Source organism: Plectropomus leopardus, chromosome 14 (genome assembly GCF_026936395.1).
Source record: "Plectropomus leopardus strain MGB_pleo_1.0 chromosome 14, ASM2693639v1, whole genome shotgun sequence".
NCBI classification, from domain to species: Eukaryota; Metazoa; Chordata; class Actinopteri; order Perciformes; family Serranidae; genus Plectropomus; species Plectropomus leopardus.
The window spans coordinates 24493388-24512034 of record NC_142189.1 but is presented as its reverse complement, the minus strand read 5'-3'; the positions used below and the strand labels follow the sequence as shown (position 1 = coordinate 24512034).

The following is an 18647-nucleotide window of genomic DNA, read 5'->3' as shown; positions in this document are numbered from 1 at the left end:
TTTCTATATCAAACTAAAGTATCCCTTTTTATTTCTGAGGTAGGGTATAAATGCAAAACAAACTATGCAATAGATACATGTCTGAACATTCACAATCTTGGCGGTGTGGTTTGGCGGTGTAGTTGTCGTTATGGAGTTACGTGCATAGGTGGGACTGACCGGAGCTCGTGATGCCAGCTCACATGCTGCATCGTGTTAGTTGTACTATTTGTGTAGTTCAACACCCTTTTGCAATGTTTGCAATTTTGTCTTTTCTGTTTTCTTCTCGCCTTTATTACTTTGGAGGGTGCATCTTCTATTTCAATATCGCATGTTGCAGGGCCTTTGGTTTGTCTTATTTACGTTGGCGAGCGTCTCTTGTCTCAGACATGATGTAGGACGTTGACCACGTAGGACGTTGACCACGTAGGACGTTGACCACGTAGGACGTTGACCACGTAGTGACGTAGCACGTAGATTATGCCCTATGCTGTGCAAAAGATTATTGCTGTTAAATTTTCATTTTACCGATTTTAATCTCACTTACTATTTATCGATTTTTAACTGCCTTGTGATGCATCGTTACATTCCCAGTAAAAAGAACAGAACAGAAACCATAAAGTCAAAACATTTGTATTTAAGAAGTCATGCCTCAAGTTCATTCTCAGTCAAAATGTCAGTTTGACCCAACATGCCTTTCTGTCCCAAGTGATAATCATTTTTCACAAAAACTGAAAGTCTCATTGCTTCATTCTGGCAATGCAAAAACCATTCAGAAGCTTAACAGGGTGATGAAATGCTTGTTTACTTGTTACTGATTGGCCGGAGGACTGCCTTTGTCATTCATAATGAATGACATGTTTACTGTTGTTTCACTTTAATAATGTTCAAAGGAGATAAAGACTGCTGGAACATTGCTGTCAGTATTTCAATCCAATCAGAGACATTTTTCTACACTGCGAGTCTCAATGCCTCACTGATGACAGCGTACAGAGTTGCCCCTCTCTTTGATGGAGGCCAGTGTTTGTTATGATGATGGCATACCACCAGTGGCAAAGTTCACAGACAAGGAGATTCATATAATAGTCAGGCAGAGTCCGAGTCTCCCCAGGGATGTTTGTGAGCGTGTGTGTGTGTGTGTGTGTGTGTGTGTGTGTGTGTGTGTGTGTTTTGCTGGACAGAGAGGCTGATGAGTGTGCACACCAGTTATTAGAGAAGACTATCATCTGTGAGAGCTCATCTTGTTTTTGTTTGTTCTGCCAAGTGCCTATCACAAGATGGCTCATTACGCCAGTTGGGTGGTGTGTTCTTGTGTGCGTGCGTAAGAACTCAATCATATTGATGGACCAACAAGATCGATCAGCTGGGTTGAAGTGTGAAACCAACTGCACCCTAGGGAGATGGCAAAAAGAAATCGAATGGAATGCTCTGCTATTTTTGACACCAGCGGCTGCTACTGTCCACACTGAAATCTGAGGTTGATCTTACTCAAAATAATCTTGGAAACTGATTGCCTTGAAAAAGCAAAGTAAATATAACTTAATCTTAATCCATGTATACTTTATATGTAATTGTTATATTTGCAAAAAAAACCAATCATCTTGTTCTTTCTAAGTGATAGTAGCTTCAGTAAACCAAGTTAGTCTGATTTAACTTGATCATCACAAAGGATTTCACCAATGATAAAGTTAAGAAATCTGCAAGTTCTGTTTTGTTAACATATTTAAGAAAATACAAATGTGATTGACTAGTGTGCAAACAGCAGATTACAGAAATATAACCTTGGTTTAGTCAAGTTGCTAAAATTTAGAAAGATGATTTGATCAAACGTCTCGTTTTTAAGTTGCAACAACTTCACAAAATCAAGTAAATATAGCAAAATTTTAAGTAAACTTAACTATTAGATATACCGTAAACACAAATTAAGATTAACAGTTAGATGTACTTGCATTTTTCAAGGCAACCAGTTGCCTAGATTTTAATTGAAATAAATTTGTCGGATATTACAGTGCAGCTCACTTTACATATCAGGGATCTAATTCATGTCAGATTGCCAAGAACTCACTTCTCCAAATAAGAAAAACCAAGTTAAGTCATTCAAACTTTTATCTTACCTTTGCTTTTTTGTCTTTGGCATTAACTGATTGCCATCTCAGTGTAACCCATTAAGTACAGGAAGATTTACGTCTAAAGCACCATTTGGCTTTGGAGGATTTTCTGCTCCAGTGATGGATTTATTCCTAGCAGTCTTAACTCTTTTTTACCTTGTTGGGTGTTGAAAATACTGACTTGAGGGATCAATTTACTCCTACTGGATCGGAGCCAGACAGAGCCCCAGTAACCCCACAACGCTGTTTTATTTATTTATTTCCGTACAGTAGGAGTGCATTTGCTACAACCAGACTGAACTCCAAATCGTTTTCTTACCATAGTGGTGTTTTAAAGTGTTTTTCAAAGTATTGGCCTGCTTGAAATTGTCTCTGCTGGCAACAATTTACCAAACTCAGAGGAGATGTTTGTGGAGAGACAGAGTGGAGCTCGGTGTGAAGCCACTGATGTTGGATCACTTACCGGGTGCCCTTGGACCCAAACCAATCGCAAGGATCAGACTGACAAATAGGATGCTCGACATGCAGTCCATCCAGGTTTCAGCGGTAATGCTAGTCATCATTCGGACTGGCAGCGACAGAAACAGGCACCAGGGATGGATGCTTTTTCTCCTGGCTTTGAAATTATTACATTCCCGAAAACTCATTACTTCTTTCCCAGCGAAAGCACAATTTCTCTTCATAATTCAACTGTAGATAATTAATAAGAAAATGGCTTATATTCTCATTTTGTTGCTCATTGCCACACACAGAAGCACTCACTAAAAATACCAGCTTCCTGCGGTTATTTTGCTCAGTCAGAGCGAGTGGATTTTGGCAAGAGATCCTTGTAAATACTGGGATCTCAGTTCCTGGGCTTTTACTCTAATAGGCACTACATAGCAGGCAACTCTAGCAGCAAAAGATGTTGTGGTGGGAGCATCATAGGTTCAAGTTGCACTCCAGAGACTAGTCTCATGTTACCTTCTCTTCTTCCTTTTTGTTCATTCACCATTTAATTGGTTTGCTACTGTATCTGTCGACAAAAATAGAAATAAAAACCTAGTTCTTTAAGCATCTAATTACAAACAATTTTACAATCGCATTGCGACTCAGAGGCTCATGTGAGTTGTTCTGTTGCAGGAATGACTTTGACTTTAGCTCGCGTCAGATTGCAGCCCCTCTCTTAAATTAATGATAAATAGTCTCAGAGTGTTCGTAACCGGGCAGAGGGAGAAAGAAGAGAGAGAGGGAGAGGTGCTTCACCGTCTGGTGTCTTCCTCGCTGCTCTGTGTTCACAAGCCTTAAATCAGGATTTAGTACTGCAGCGTTAAGTCCTTCCACGTCCATCTGACAAGACTAATCTCGTGCTAATTACAGTGAAAAGAACTCCAATTAGCGCCGACACATGGGATTACACAGAAAATGAGGAGAAATGTTTGTCACCTGTGATCCTGTCACTGCGTCCCCTGCTGCAGTTTCGAATGTGATGATAGTCGCAGCTCATATGAGGAGCTCCCACTTTGGAGCTTGCCTTCCCAATATGTAATAATTGTTTTTTATTTTTGCACATATGAGTTTTATTGATGTGAAAGTGTTGCGATGGGGAATGTTGAAGTGGAATGAATGTGGGACAAATTGGACTGTAATAAGCCTGTGGTGCGGTCCGGATTTAAGCCTCTCTGTCATCTTTAAGTCTGCTTAAGTGCGTGTGTGACTGAATAAAGAATATGCAGCTGTGCGCGCTATGAAGCGCTAAATGTTTTTGGTTTTTTTTTTTTCCCATCTTCATGTGCAGCCAAGAAATGGATTTTTCATACCTGTGGGGCTGCGGGCCCTGAAGGCCCAACTCCCACTCAGTGCCTCAACTCCTACAGGAACAGCAATGTCAACGTGACAGTCGGCACCCGAGGGCCCTTCAAAGGCATTCAGATGTGGCGGGTCCCGGAAACTGGCACATACAGGTAGGGCTGTTGCCAGAGTATGAAGCCTCAGAGCATGCAAACATCAGACCACACCATTATTTGTACAACTCATTTCCATACAACACCCACTCTCTAACAATTATATCTCTTTCTTAAGGGCCTCAGTGCTTTGTAGGGCCAATCATTAGCAGTGTTCACTTAACTCATGGGCACTTAACATGCAAACACAACACAATACGCACTGTCTTTCTTAGATATCAGTGCTGCGCAACACATTTTTCGCAACAATACAGACTCTTCCTCGTGCCCACCGCTACTCCTCTGTGCATCAGCAGCACGTCAGGCTTCCACATGCAAACAGAGAAGTGCTACTATCAGATTCTTGCAGGAGGGAGCAGAGGCAGGTGTAATGGCAGCTAAATAACGTGATTCACTCCACACCTGAAAACCAACCACCTCCACATCTACGTTGGTGGTCTTTAAGGCTTCGAAACACCTCAAGAATCAGCCTCAACACCTCAAACTGTGCACTGCTCTTGGATTAATGCTGTAAAATCCACTGCAGGGATCAATATGCCTCCTGTGGGCATTGATGACAACATGAGGCGTTTGACTTGGATTTGACTTGGGTGTTTCAAACAAAAAAAAAAAAACGTCTCTGAAAGCTCCGAGCCTCCCACATCAACAGAAAAACAAAAACACACACATAGTGCTACGCTCAGCCAAAACTCTTGAGTCTTAAAATACCCGACTAACAACAGCATGGACAGCTCTGTCTTAACACATGTCCCGCAGTTTTAGAAAAACACCTTCTGTCTCTGCACAAAAAGCAGAATTGTAGTGTTGATGTGGCCCGTTTGAGCTGGCGGAGCCTGTAAATGAAGCTGACAGACGGTCACAGAGATGAATATGCGCTCTGCATCTCCCAAAAGTCATTAGGCAAACAGCTGAGGTAGCTACTGAGCACCGGGCAGCGCTCTCCCTCTCTCTCCCCACCAAGCACGACCACCGGGGGAAGAGAAATATCGAAGCGCTACCAAAAACCAATCAAGTTGTTTTTTTTTTTTCCTGGCAAGAAAAGTGGAGCATTTGAAATTAGTGTCTTCTGCTGTGAAGGTGTGTGTGTGTGTGTGTGTGTGTGTGTGTGTGTGTGTGTGTGTGTGCGTGTGCGTGCATCTGTCTCTGTGTGTTTGTGTGGCCATGCTCTCTGCATTCTGTGCCGGGTTTTGTGTATGTGTACCATGCTAGATCAAACTGCTTTTATTGAGACAGTGAAAGTGTTTCCACTCATAAAACCACCTCTGGTTATTTCTGATAAACACCTGCTGTACAGGTTACAGTATACATCACCTTCTCACATAATAAAAACTCCTCAAAACCTCATAGAAACACTGAAAAAAAATATCAGCCATTCATTTACTGTATCATTAGGATAATTATCCTGCTAATGAGTTCATTTGTGTGCTTTTAGTTGCTCTGTGTGTCATCTGTTTCTATTCAACCCCAGGATCACAGCCTACGGTGCAGCCGGAGGTCGAAGCGTGTTGGCCATGAGTAGGTCACATGGTGTTTACATCACAGGAGACTTCCCGCTGAGGAAGGGTGAGCTTCTCTACGTCCTGGTGGGACAGAAAGGAGAGGACGCATGCCCCAATGTAAGTCATGCAGTAAATTTGTTCAGTAGCATATGAGAGCATACAGTTTATAGTATGTCATAAATGCAAGATAAACATGAGGAATGAATCTCATTCGATTTATGGATCTACTTTGAATTAGCTGTAAAACCGGCAGTGCCTCAACTTTCTGAATTAGGAGACAAACATATTTCTCCTTTATAGACCCATGCGGGGATGCAAGCGTTGTCTTAAATCTTGTTTTCTTGAAATGATTGCAGTGTTTGAAGATTAAAGTTGCTTTTAAATTGAACAGAATTATACTATGATGACACTGTATGACTAAAAAGCAGTGGAAGAGAAATTTTTAGTCTGCATTCTTTGTCATGTTCAAACTTTCAGCTCAGCTGAAATCTCATTTAGTCATCCCTTTTTTTTTATCAACAATAATGTTAGTGTAACTTAGACGTGTTAATAAATTAAAGTAGGGATTGACGGTATTGGATTTGTCCCTATATGTAACATGCCAATATTTTTCAACTAATTTTGGTCAATTGCTGATGTATGAGTAAATTTTGGAAATGCAGACAAAAAGTACAACTCTGAACTTTGAACTAAGGTTACACATAAAACATAATTGTTAAGTGTAGCATTTTTAAAGAAAACTGTAAAATTAGTCACACTTTAACAACTTAGATGATGCTCTCCCTGCAATAGCTGTGACTAGGGCTGGGGTGACGTGTCGATGTAATTGCAGAAATGTTCATTTCCGGGTTGCTGTAGTATTTCATTTTGAGGCGCTTATCTTCCGATACTGATGTCATGCCAATAACATTGTGCATCCCTAATAAAAGGGTGTGAAAATTCTAGGGGAAAATACAATGCTGGTGTTAGACTTCACTATAGGAACGGGACACTGTAAACTATCTTGCAGTGTTTTTGTTAGAGCTATGGGACTACAACAGCCTCTAATTGAACCCAAGTGACATACACAGGCAGCTCTACTGTAATGTGCTGCAGCTATCCAGCCTGCAAACTGATGTTAGCAGTGCACTGTTTGCTGGTGAATGCTTGGTTGATGGCTGATTCAACAAGCTAAGATGCACGTGTGTTCATGCTGTTAAGTTCGCTGTCTGTGGCTCTTGTGTTGTGTGGCAGGTTGTTGTCTGGCTTAGCGTGACTACCACAACACTGATGTTACTGTAGCAAAATTTGAGCTGTATTCAAAAAGATGCGTATACATGAATTAATTTCCATTATTACATCAAATTTATGCAAAATCAGGGAACGCAATCATAAAAAAATTCAGAAATATCTCCCTGTCCTTTCAGATTAGATATGCTGGAGCAGACATACAATGCTGTTTAATGTTAGTCGAACCATAATAAGATAACTCTGACATTCTGAAATTCGAGGAATCCAATAATCCTCCCCATGGACCTTGACCTCATTTTGGATATCCATGCTCTAAATCTTAACATTTTACGGCCACCAACGACTGTTTAAATCTGCGTTGGAAGCTCACAGTGATCTCTCTGCCGTCTCTCTAAAGATTACTTGTGTTCTTTTGCCAGGGGTGGCTGTCATCCATTATGCTGTAGTTCACTGGCAGCAGCGCAGCATGCTTCCCCTCACAGTTCACAACACTGAGACTAAAACCCTCACAATCCCTCTGGTCCGCCAATGAAACCATCCATCATCCGCTATTTAAACTAAGACTTGTCCCGCCACTGAAAATAGAGAGAAAAGGGGGTTAGTTGTCAAAGTTTGGCACTCATCATTGCTGTGTATTAATGTTTTTTTTCTTTTGAAGATGAGGAAAGGACCTAATGTTTAATAAAAACTCAGTGGTTAAATTTAGTCATAAAATGCTTTTTGTGTAATTCATGCATTGTTAGTTTGTGTGTTGCGTGGGCATTTTTGTGTCCTTGGGATAGTGCGTTGTCACTGGGGGAATCAAACTCAACTTATAGCGTGACACGAGGCAGCTCAAGTGCCTGTTGTGTTTTGTGTCTTTGTTCAAGAGGCAGAATGAGTAGCTTAGCAGGCAGGGGTCCGCACCACTGTCATTCGGTTATTAGTTTTTAACACAGTGTGTCTTCAAGTGCTCAGTGCAGACAGCAGAGAGGGACTGGGCTGTTCCAAAGTGAGTCTGAAGTCGTTTAAGGTTCCTCTTATTTCCCCCCAGTTCTGACAGCAAGAGGCAGCGACTCTCTCCAAAGGGTCGCTCTGAAAGTGATTTGTGCTGTAGAACAGTGTTTTCTCACACCTAGCCTTCCCTCCGGTGGGGGAAATGATACCCCCCTTGTCCTTACAAACACCCTCTCTTTCCGTTTGTGTCTTTCTCTTTCTGCCATGCACACACACATACATACGCAGGTTGTCAAGCGCACACAAACACACACACAAACACACACACACACACACACACCTTTGTATTGTTTTTTTTTCTCTCTTAGACACAAACTCAACCTTTGAGTTAGAAGCTGCAATGACAGAACAGAGAGGGAGAGAGAGTGAGGAAGACTCTCAGAACATATGAATGCACTGCCTTTTATCCCCTCTACCTGTCAATCACAGTCACTAAAGCCCCGCCCCTGTCTCCCGCCTCCCTCCCAGCCCCACAGAGCTCAGTTCAGACAGATGAGGGAGGTGAGGGAGAGATGAGCGACTTGTGGCGTGTGTTTGTGTGTGTATGAGTGAGGTTCAGACAGAGTATGTGTGTGGGGAGGGGTGGGACGGGGGGAACTTAAGCCCTCTCTCTCTCAGAGTTGGATTGGCTCCAGGCAGTTCAGCATGATAGCACACACAAGGCAGACACATCAATTCACAGAACCTCAGCTATGGCAAAGGCCCTGCATCTAACATCAATTGTCAATAAAATGTCCAGTTTCATTTTTATATAGAGGCTGTGTTTCTGAGACAACAAACAAACAAACAAAAACACACACACACACACACACACACACACGCACAAACACACAATGATAGTATAGTCATTTTTCATTCTTTTGGCATACATTTAAGATGACAAACATGACTTTTGTTATTGGGATGAAGTAGAGATGCCAATGATCGACTGAGAAACGTGAAAATGCATGTATTAAATATATGAACTAGGCAACATATATATGTATACATACACACACACACACACACACACACACACATATATATGTATATATATATATATATATATATATATATATATTAAAATTATATGGAAAAAACACTATACTACTATTATTATTACTGATTCTTATATCAAGGTCTACTGCAGCTCTGTCCTTGGTTTGTCCAAGTGGTGTTGCCATACCCCGACGGAAGCAATTGCTGGACTGCTGTGGGTAGTTACAATAAATGTCAATCCTTGTGCTGTGTCTCTATTTTATAATTTTAAAATGTATTAGAAAATGGACAACTAGAATGCAATATGAGAGTTATGTTGGTTACATCACTGTGAATTGTTATGTTTTTGTAAATTGTTACTATGTCAAAAAAAGGTCATAAAAAGTAGTATAATATAGTATGACATGACAAGTGGCACTCATACCCCATTTCCACCGACAGGGAACCTGTTCCGCTCTGCTACCTGCACCTAATTTTGAATTAAAGCATTTCAACTAAAAGAAATTAGTTCAGAAACTGAAAAAAGTTGTTTCTCAGCTGGAACCAAAAGAAGGCATGTTTTCTTTGACCTGAAAAGCAAAATGTGATGTCAGTGGGCGTGTCACATTCTAAAGGTTGAAGGAGAAGGCAGCAATGAAAAAGTCAGCAAGTAATCGTCTGGGGAAAAAAGAGAAAAGAGTGTTCAGTATTCTCATTAATAGTTGGTCCATGCTTGTTTTTAGTAAAAACATACATATTTTTTGTTGGTCTGTGAATGCAGCTGAGGCGAAACTCGCCATTTTCCCTCAGCAGCAGTTTCAAGGAGTTTAAGTTGCCAGGTGAATAATTGATTTATGGATTGCTCAGAGATGATCACACTAGACTGATGAAAGGAGGAGCTGCTGTGAGTGAAAGCAAACTTTTAAAACCAGCAATTTACGGTTAAGTCTCACTTTCACTGCACCTGGGGTACTGCTGCTCTGTCTATGCTCTGCGCTCCAGGAGTGTGGTGCAATGAAAAACTGAATGCTATTCTGGGGTCCTATGGTCATGCAAAACCTGGCCTAGTCATGGAATTTCACAATTTGTTTGTGTATGCATTAATTGTCACTGCAGTCTTCCCTATATAACCATCCATGTGATTTAACAAAAATAACCAAATATTAGAAATTAAAAAGGGTTGCTGTTTAATCTTCATACAGTAATTATCATGTGGGGCAAAATATAACATACACTTCTGTTCATATTATACTTTGTGAATGGTATTGTTTTCTAGTAGTACCCCTAATGAAAGGTCCAGCTCCAAAAATACAAAATCAATTTGTGGCTGCAGATTTTTTATCGTAGCGGGCCACCAGAAAATAAATGAATGTATTGACAAAAGTGTACTGGTTATCAATTTAAATCTTGATTTTGCTACTACTGGTTACTGTTGCAGTTCATTGTGCAATGCCTTTCATTGATGACACATACTTGATTACATTGGTTCCGCCTAAAACTGGTATCAAGCTGCATCAAGGCTCCAAGAATCCTAAAAACAAACAGTTTGAGAACCAAAGCTAATTTTGGTGGAAATGGGGTACCAGTCATCAAAACTTTGATCCATTATTTTGGTTACAAAATCCTGTAAAATAGTCAGTTTAGGCATTATGCTTCCAAAAAAATTGCATAGGAGATATTCCCCCCCAGATCTGCCTTGGGGATTTGGTTGCAAAAGATGTCTATTAAAAATGGTCCCCCTCAATGTTACATAATTGATTATGCTCTGTTAAAAAAAAGGCAGGTGTGGCAAAAACAAGCCTCCCTTAATAGCAGACTTTTGAGTTCCCATGATGGGAATTCAGTGCCTATAACATCAAGTTAATTCATTTTTTATGTCACATCTTTGCAACATAATTAACTATACAGAGTACATATTGAATTAGTTTTTGTCAAACCTATCAGCTTCATTAACTCCAATTAGGTTTTAAACAGGATAGAAATCAGCCCCAGAGATGTCTTATTCAGTCACAAACATGAACCCGTCACTGTGAACAGGAAGCTGTTCTACAATAGTCAGACAGATGTACACTCATGTAAACAGGAAATCAGTAAATGCTCAAATCTCACTTGAATTGTCTTATAAAGGCAATATTGGTCCTCGCCTCTCAGTTCCTGGGTGCATCTGGATATTCCTGCATGGTATTTACTCACCATTATAATGCTAAAGCCAAGACTCCCAGCAGCTGGGGTTTGGCAACTGCTCAGCCTTCTCACAACTGACATGCATGAAAGCAATTCTTTGGTGAGCTGACATCTCTCTCTCTCCCTCCCTGCAGTCCAACGGCATGCTGAATAAGATCTGCCTGGAACAGAGCGGCCCGATGGTGAACAAAACCCAAGTGAAAGGGGGCGGAGGAGGAGGTGGCGGGGCTACATATGTGTTCAAGGTAAGGAGCTGCTGAGGGAATGACGCACTCAGGGACAGGAAGATATTTTTGAACTTTGCATTTCAGAACTACACATAATTTGTATAATTTTGTGTGATGTGATATTCCAGTGAAAAAAGTATGTGTTGTATAAATAAAATCAGCCCAGTTTCTATGTTGCTAGATGTAGGACACACATTTTAATGCAGTTTTGGGGGATATTAACATGTTGTTAGCTGATGACATTAGGTGCCTGCTGTCACTCATTATGTCAATGATCATTAAGCACTGGAGCCAAGAGTTCACCAGTGACACACTTTCAGTGGTGTAGTGGAGGGAATATCCAAGTACACAGGGTACACCCAAATCTTTTCTGGACGTTTTCCCACCTATCAACGAAAAAGCCATTAGAGTCTATAGGACAGTATATCCAATTCCTCTGATGTAACCTATCCATCTACCTTAGTACACCCACCTCATCAATTACCTCTGCACTCTACTCTCATAACTGAACAGATAAGATGATTTATGATAAGCTGACAATCTTAATAACCCAAAGTATTCATTTACAGGTATAGTTTCACATTTTGGGAAATATACGGATTAGCTGAGTTAGAGTCAGATGAGAAGACTGATAACCACTTACATCACTCACATCAGGAAATACGCGACACCATGTTTCTTCGTTACTGATGGATTTTTTTGTCTCAATCGCACTTCAGTCAACATTACCTTCATAAAATCCACCATCTGACTGTTTCAATCAATGTACGGAATAAGCATGCATTTGCATCGCATATAAACCTTTGCAATCTGACCATTAATATGTACATCATACCTTGCTGGCTGTACAAAACTGAGAGGAAAGCAGTCCACTTATTACAAAAAAAGCCAACCTTCAAAGTGGGCAATGCAAAATTGCTTTCAATTTCATAAGCCTTTAAGGGGAGTGCAAAACTTGTTTCAACTAAATATGTCCCTGCAACATAGAACGTAAACATGGTTTTGGCGTAGTGCTAAAACAAAGACATAATTCCAGTGTCAAATCAGTATTCATTAAATAAATCACATACATAATATGTGAAAATAAACATCAAATGACGACAGATAATAATTATGTCAGTTAAAACTTTCACACCTGTCCATTAAATATGAAACTTCAACAAGCAGCCAGATAGCTAGCTTTAATTGTTCTAACAAATAGACCAAACAAGATATAGTATATTATCTAATGAGCTTTACAGGTACTATGTGATCGCATAAGTCCAGAATTCTCCAAGGTAAAGGCTAAGCTAACCAACTGGTGGCTCCAGTGATATTATTACCAAACAACATCAACTGGTATTAATCTTTTAACTCCCAGCAAGAAAGCAAAGAAGCATATTCCCAAAATGTTGAACTATTCCGTTGAAGAGCAGATACCACTACATAAATCTAAGTGTTAGCAATAATTACCCAGGTGGAAAAAGAGGTGTATATCCCCCTCATCATCGCTGCTGGGGGAGGCGGCCGGGGCTACAGCAGTCTATCAGAGACCCAGCTGGAACAGATGGACTATGACCCCAGCCAACAGGGACGCAGCGGGAAGTCAAATGCTGCAGGTACGCCTCACACAGCTTTGATATGCATGTTGTTGCCATTTGTATGTGTTGTGCATGCGTAGGGAAATACACTATACTGAGTGCATTGTTTTTGGCTGCAGTTATGTGAGAGTTAGTAAGACAGCGCAGTCCAGGGAGAGTCAGTGTAGCGAGTGTGTATAAGATGAGCAGATGACTAATACCCTATTACAGAACTGTTGTGTATATGGCTTATCTTTCCCCATTTTCTGATGAGAAAGGCGCTGTGTATTGTGTTCGCTTCTGCCTCATGCACACAAACTAATAAGCTGAGTTTACAGATAGCCCGAAGTGGAAGTGTTTATTTGCATGTCTACCTGCACTTGTAAACACATTCATTTATCCTAAAGGTGTTTACCTCTGTCTTAACGCATACATTTCACAGACCTCCATGCGCCAGTGTTTGTGTTTTGGCAAAAAACAAAACACAGCATGGCCCCACTCATGATTATTCATATCCAGCACTTTGTCCCCCGTCATTGCTGGGCAGAGCTACATGCTCCATACTCCCAGTGTAATGTAACATCCATGCACATTGCAGGTTGCATTATTCATGTGCTCAGAGTTGACGAACAGCCCAGAAAACATAAGATATTGATTTTTACATCTTTACAGAGCCCAAGGTTTACTTTTGAGGAAACTCGGTGAATGAAAAATGAAATATTCAGCGTGTCTGGGGGCTTTTGTTGCCAGCGTGGAGAGTGTTTTTGTTTTTTTTTTTTCATTTGTTTGTATCTCTCAGGCTTCAGAGAGGCATAGGAATGAAAGGGGAAAATTAAATTGGCTACTGTTAGGGAATATGGGAGGGATTAGATTTAACTTTATTAGCTATAACTTTAATCTTGTGTTACCAGGTCTCTTTTAAAGGATTTTATGTTTTTGTGGTCTCTGCTTTAACCAGTGCTGTTATCACTAATAGGGGGGTGCTGTGGATGTGTATGTGAATATATGTGATACTGTGTGTGTTTCTATAGACATGCCACATGCTTTTCTGCAGTTTAGCATCATTCTCCCACCACACTGACCCATTTACGAGCTCACTGTCTACCTTTCTATCCCTTTTTGTCACACACACACTGATTCGCTACACAGCATATTACTCCACATCATATCAAAGGTGCGTTGTGTTTGGTGACAGGTGGAGGCGGAGGTTGGAACGACAGCATGCCTGTCAGTCAGGGTGGCAGGCCGCTGGTGCTCGGAGGCCAGGGAGGGCAGGCCTGTCAAAAGTTCTGGCAGACCCGCGGTGGCTTCGGGGGCGGCGGGGGTGGCTGCATGTCCGGGGGCGCCGGTGGAGGCTACAGAGGTTAGTCCAAGAGATTTGCAAGTTTTTTTCTGGAACGTCCAGGAAAAAAGTTGAATAAATAAAATGTGTTGAGCTGTCAGATGTGACCCACAGACAGGCCCTCAGTGTAGTATGTGTTTTATCCTGAATGTGGCAGGGTGACAGGGTTTATAGAGATCAAGGATCAGATTGAATTACAGAAACAGCTGCATTTCCTGTCCCTTTAACCACTCATTCAACTGTAATCACTCTGGATTAGATCTTTTAAACACCTTGTCAAAGTATGACACTATGTATCTCAGCCTGTTCTCACTCTAACTCGCCCCTTTGTCAGTGACGTTGGCGTCAGACATCGACGTAAAGAGGCTTCTTTTACAACGGTATGATACACATGAGGTGTTTTAGAGGCAGCGGGCATCAACCAACTCGCCAAATACTGCTGCATTGTCAGTGGACGTCAGCATGAGACGCAGACTTAGGCTTCTTTTGCATTGGTATGACTTGCACTGGGCAGCACCAACTCATAATGCTGCCTGCAACTTCCTTGAGAGCAAAAGACAGTCCTTATTGGAAGGGCTGCAAGGTGGTTGGGTCCAACAAATCCTGGACTTTCACCCAGGAGCCCGCTGTTCGCTTCATATGTGTGCAAAACCATGATGTGTTGTTTTTTTGTTTTTTTTTTAATTTGCTTTTATTATGCCGGGGCCACGTTGCATGCCTGAGCAGCTCTTGACAGCTACCCTGCTGAACGGCTGCGACCCATACGATTGCAGTGTTCACACTGGCAGTGCTGTTGCTGTGGCACTGCTGCAGAGCTGTCTGCTGCTGTAACTACTGTACTTACACGATTAAAAGATGACACTTCACGAATTTATGAGGTCATGTAAGCCACTGTATTTTCAACAAATTGGCAAAGATTTCACAATAAAAAGCCACCTTCTTTCCACAGAAGCCATTCCACAGAAGCATTATCAAAAGGCTTTAATTTTGAAACAGAAAGGGGAAAGGTTGAGTTCATAAATGTTTTCATGTCTGTGACAGACAGAGATTGAAACTGTTGTGAAAGGTGGAATTAAATCAGTATGACCATTAATACACCTTTTCACTGTCTATTTTTGCTGGAAACCAGGTGTGTCAGGTGGTAAAAATTGGCAAGACTCTTATTGAACCTAGATTTGCCGCAGCTGAGCAGCAGCCTTGTCTGAGCAGTGCTGCTCACATGGCAGTATGGTTCGTGCGTAAGTGTATATTGAAAAATACTGTACGTAGAAAACTGAATTGTGTTTTGTAAAGACACAATGCATATCACAAGCATAAATTGACATGCCATCCCTGGACATCCAAAATAGAAGTATGAAGATACCTAGCGCATCACATTTCGACATTAAGGTCCACTGACAAATTTTATGTGGTGGAATGAGAACAGGTTGTGTATCTCCTTGCGCTGAGTGCATATCATTAAGCAGTGTTGAGTGAGATAAACTTTAATGATCCTCAGTACATAACTAGGTCATAACAGCAGGGAGAAATATGCAGCATAATGCATGAAAAGAAAGAAATATAAATAATAAGAAATATAAATAATAAAGCAAAAAGGAAAGTGGGTGGTAAGCAAAATGCAAATAACTAACATTAGAATGCATTGGGACGCACAAGGATGAAATATGTAAGTTGAAGTATGGGTAGAAGGGGAGGACAGTCAAAGCAAGTGTCACTAAGGATTAGATTACAGATGAAATGACATAAAATGTGTTTCTGTGTGCGTGATATGTGACAATGTGCTAAATGTTTTCATAAATTATAGCATGTTAATTAATATAAGGATGGTGCTGAGGTTTTGTCACTGTCCTCCTGGTTTCTAGGTGGCAACACGTCCATAGATAACAACCCCAAACACGATGGTGACGATGGCACATCTTTCCTCGGCCCAGAGGGAGATCCCTTCCTCTACCCTCTGAAAGGTAATGTTAATGTGAAAGAAGAGACAGAAAAACTTGTAAGCAGTCAGCGCCCGCAGGCCAAGTATTTGTATTCAATGTGCGATACCTTTGTGGTGTTTGTAGGTGAGAGTTAATGTGTTTGTACTTCACAGAAATGATGAGAAAAACTGTTTCTGCTATTGACATTTTTAAATGAATTTTTGTCGCGGTACAGTGGAAGCTTTCGCAACACATAACTAATATAGATTTGTACAACACGGTGAGAATAAGTTTCTAACTCCATCACATAAAAAAGGAAACTGTAAAAATGTGCAGCAGATATGGGCAGCCATGGAGAGATGGCAGAGGATACACCTAGATTATTTGATTAAAATGCTTCCAGATAGAGAGGAAGAACTGCTCAATAAATCCATCCAGTATAGACCTGTTGACCCTTCTTTGCTCTATTTACATTTACATCTACATTCGAACATGACAGGTACTAAAGCAGAGTCTGACTGAAATGTTCGGCTGCAGTGATGGCCTATCCATACATCATGTAAGATTTCCTCTTCACTCAGCTATATAGAGAAGTAGAAAAAAGGGAAAATGGGAAGCAGAAGTTGAAGTGGTTTTAAAAATGTCTTCCATTGAGCCATAGTAAAGTACGCACTGATATCTTTTTCCCATTGAGCTTTAATAGGGATGATGCTGTCTGGTGCGGCAGTGTCGCTTTCAACAGCCACAGTCCTCAATTTGTCATCGACCTCTCTTCATTTCCTCTGGAGGAAAAAGACCACAGTGAATTTCAGCTTCAAATGAAGCTAAAAGTGTAATATTCCAAACTACACTGAATTTGCTCTTTATTGAACTACACATTTTTGTCATTCCTGTCTATTGTGGCCCCAGCTGGTTTTTAGCTTCACTGGACTATGTTGTTAATAAAGGTATTTTGGGTTTAAGGACATGTGTTGGAATATAATATTTAGAACTATGTTTTATTAGTCTATCACCTGAAGATAAATATCGTTGTGTTTTTGTTACCTTAAAATCAGCCATTTATACCTACATAACAGGCATGCCTTCTACCATGGGGTTTGCCTTGCTGTTCTACTGCAGAGTAGAACAGACAAACCAAACACTGGCTTTAGATAGGGCCTTCACTTTTTGCACGTTAACATTTTCATGTCAGCTGCTGTAATTCTTGTATATGCAATCTGCAACCTCACAGCTAGATGCCACTAAATCCTGCACACTGGACCTTTAAAGAAGGAAATTGCATCCTCTATTGTGGGTATTTTACCAGCAAAAGTTAATAAAAAGATCACAAATCTTAAGACTTTGTCTTCATATAGTGCTGGCCAGGCAAAAAACATACAAATACCTATTGCACCCATTTTCATAAAATTTTGAAAAAGAAATTTACACATTAGAAAGACAACTCTGTTAATCCAGTAAGCCTTCTGTTCCAGCTACTACTGCATGAAAGCAGCATATGAGACACTGAACTTCTACAGGTACAAACTTCTTTTCAGATATTAAAGTCCACCACTTCCCTAAACAAACAAACTAACACATGCCTTGCAGAGGAGCATTACTTGCCTCTATTTTCAGCATGTTCAAGCTAACAATTGTTGGCTAAGAGTCTACAGAATGAGATAGGAGTATTTGTTATTGTGTGTGTTTTGTGTCTGTCTTGTCATTTTCATTATCCTAAAAATTGTAAAACTTACTGGTAATGAAATGAGTTCTACAGACCAGTTCCTTCTTTGTACCATGCAATCCGTGCTTTGTCCTGGTTTGTTTCTTTAGCAAAATTGTAGGCTTTTGTTTCTGACATCAAGTTTGTGCCCGGTCGCAACCTACCATTGAGAAGCAAGGTCCTCGAACTAATATAACCATTCTCCACAGTATGCATTTCAGTAGAGGTCCTAAGTGTAGTGTTTATGTGCTATTTTCATGCAGTAGTGGCTGGACAGGAAGTTGACAACTTGAAATGGTCTATACGTGGTTTTATAGTTTTATGAAAAAAGGCTTTATATTTCTGCCAAAAAGAAACTGTTCATTTCCTGAAACTAGAGTTTGAGAAATATGAGTTTTGTGCATGAAAGGAGCAAGAGAATGACATGATTTATAACCAATGAATTACCACAAGGCCAGAATCATTATCATAGCACCCAGGCAGGAATATCAGGTAGTAATATCTGTAATTTGATAACATAAAAGAATATTATCTGTGTAAAGGTCACATCTAAGGGCATTTTTACATTGAAGTTGTAATCACAAACGGCTATGCCAGTAATTTCCTCCTCAGCTGGAACTGCACAGGCAGGTTTCTCTGGCTCAAATAAAAACAGCAGGTGATGCTGGACAAACCTGCTGTGTGCATTGACAGACACAAAAGAGGATCAAAAATCATACCAATAATGTTGACAGTGGCAATTGGATTGCAATGCAGTGCCCTAATCCACTGAATACAGGCAGCTTCAAAGGAAGAAGGAAGAAAAGAGATAGGGCTGCACAGTCAAATAATCATAAAACCGTCACTTGATGCTGGTAGGCGCAGAAGAAAACATTCATGTTATTAGAGGCCAAGAGAGCTTCAATGAATCTCACTCCACCTGTCTAAAAGAGACAATACAATTTTTCATGTGCATGGTAATTTCAGCAAATCATTACTGAAAAAGCTTAAGGGGAGGAGAAA

At 40.6% G+C, this 18647-nt stretch overlaps 1 protein-coding gene across 1 annotated transcript in view; it reads left to right on the top strand.

Moving 5' to 3' along the window:
- Positions 1-18647, top strand: part of alk (ALK receptor tyrosine kinase) — a 459469-nt gene that overhangs the window by 414247 nt on the left and 26575 nt on the right. Inside the window, exons 12-17 of the mRNA XM_042500800.2 lie at positions 3865-4030; positions 5499-5646; positions 11031-11141; positions 12580-12721; positions 13878-14045; positions 15887-15985. Coding sequence (XP_042356734.2) covers positions 3865-4030; positions 5499-5646; positions 11031-11141; positions 12580-12721; positions 13878-14045; positions 15887-15985 — 834 coding nt within the window. The remainder of the gene's footprint in view (positions 1-3864; positions 4031-5498; positions 5647-11030; positions 11142-12579; positions 12722-13877; positions 14046-15886; positions 15986-18647) is intronic.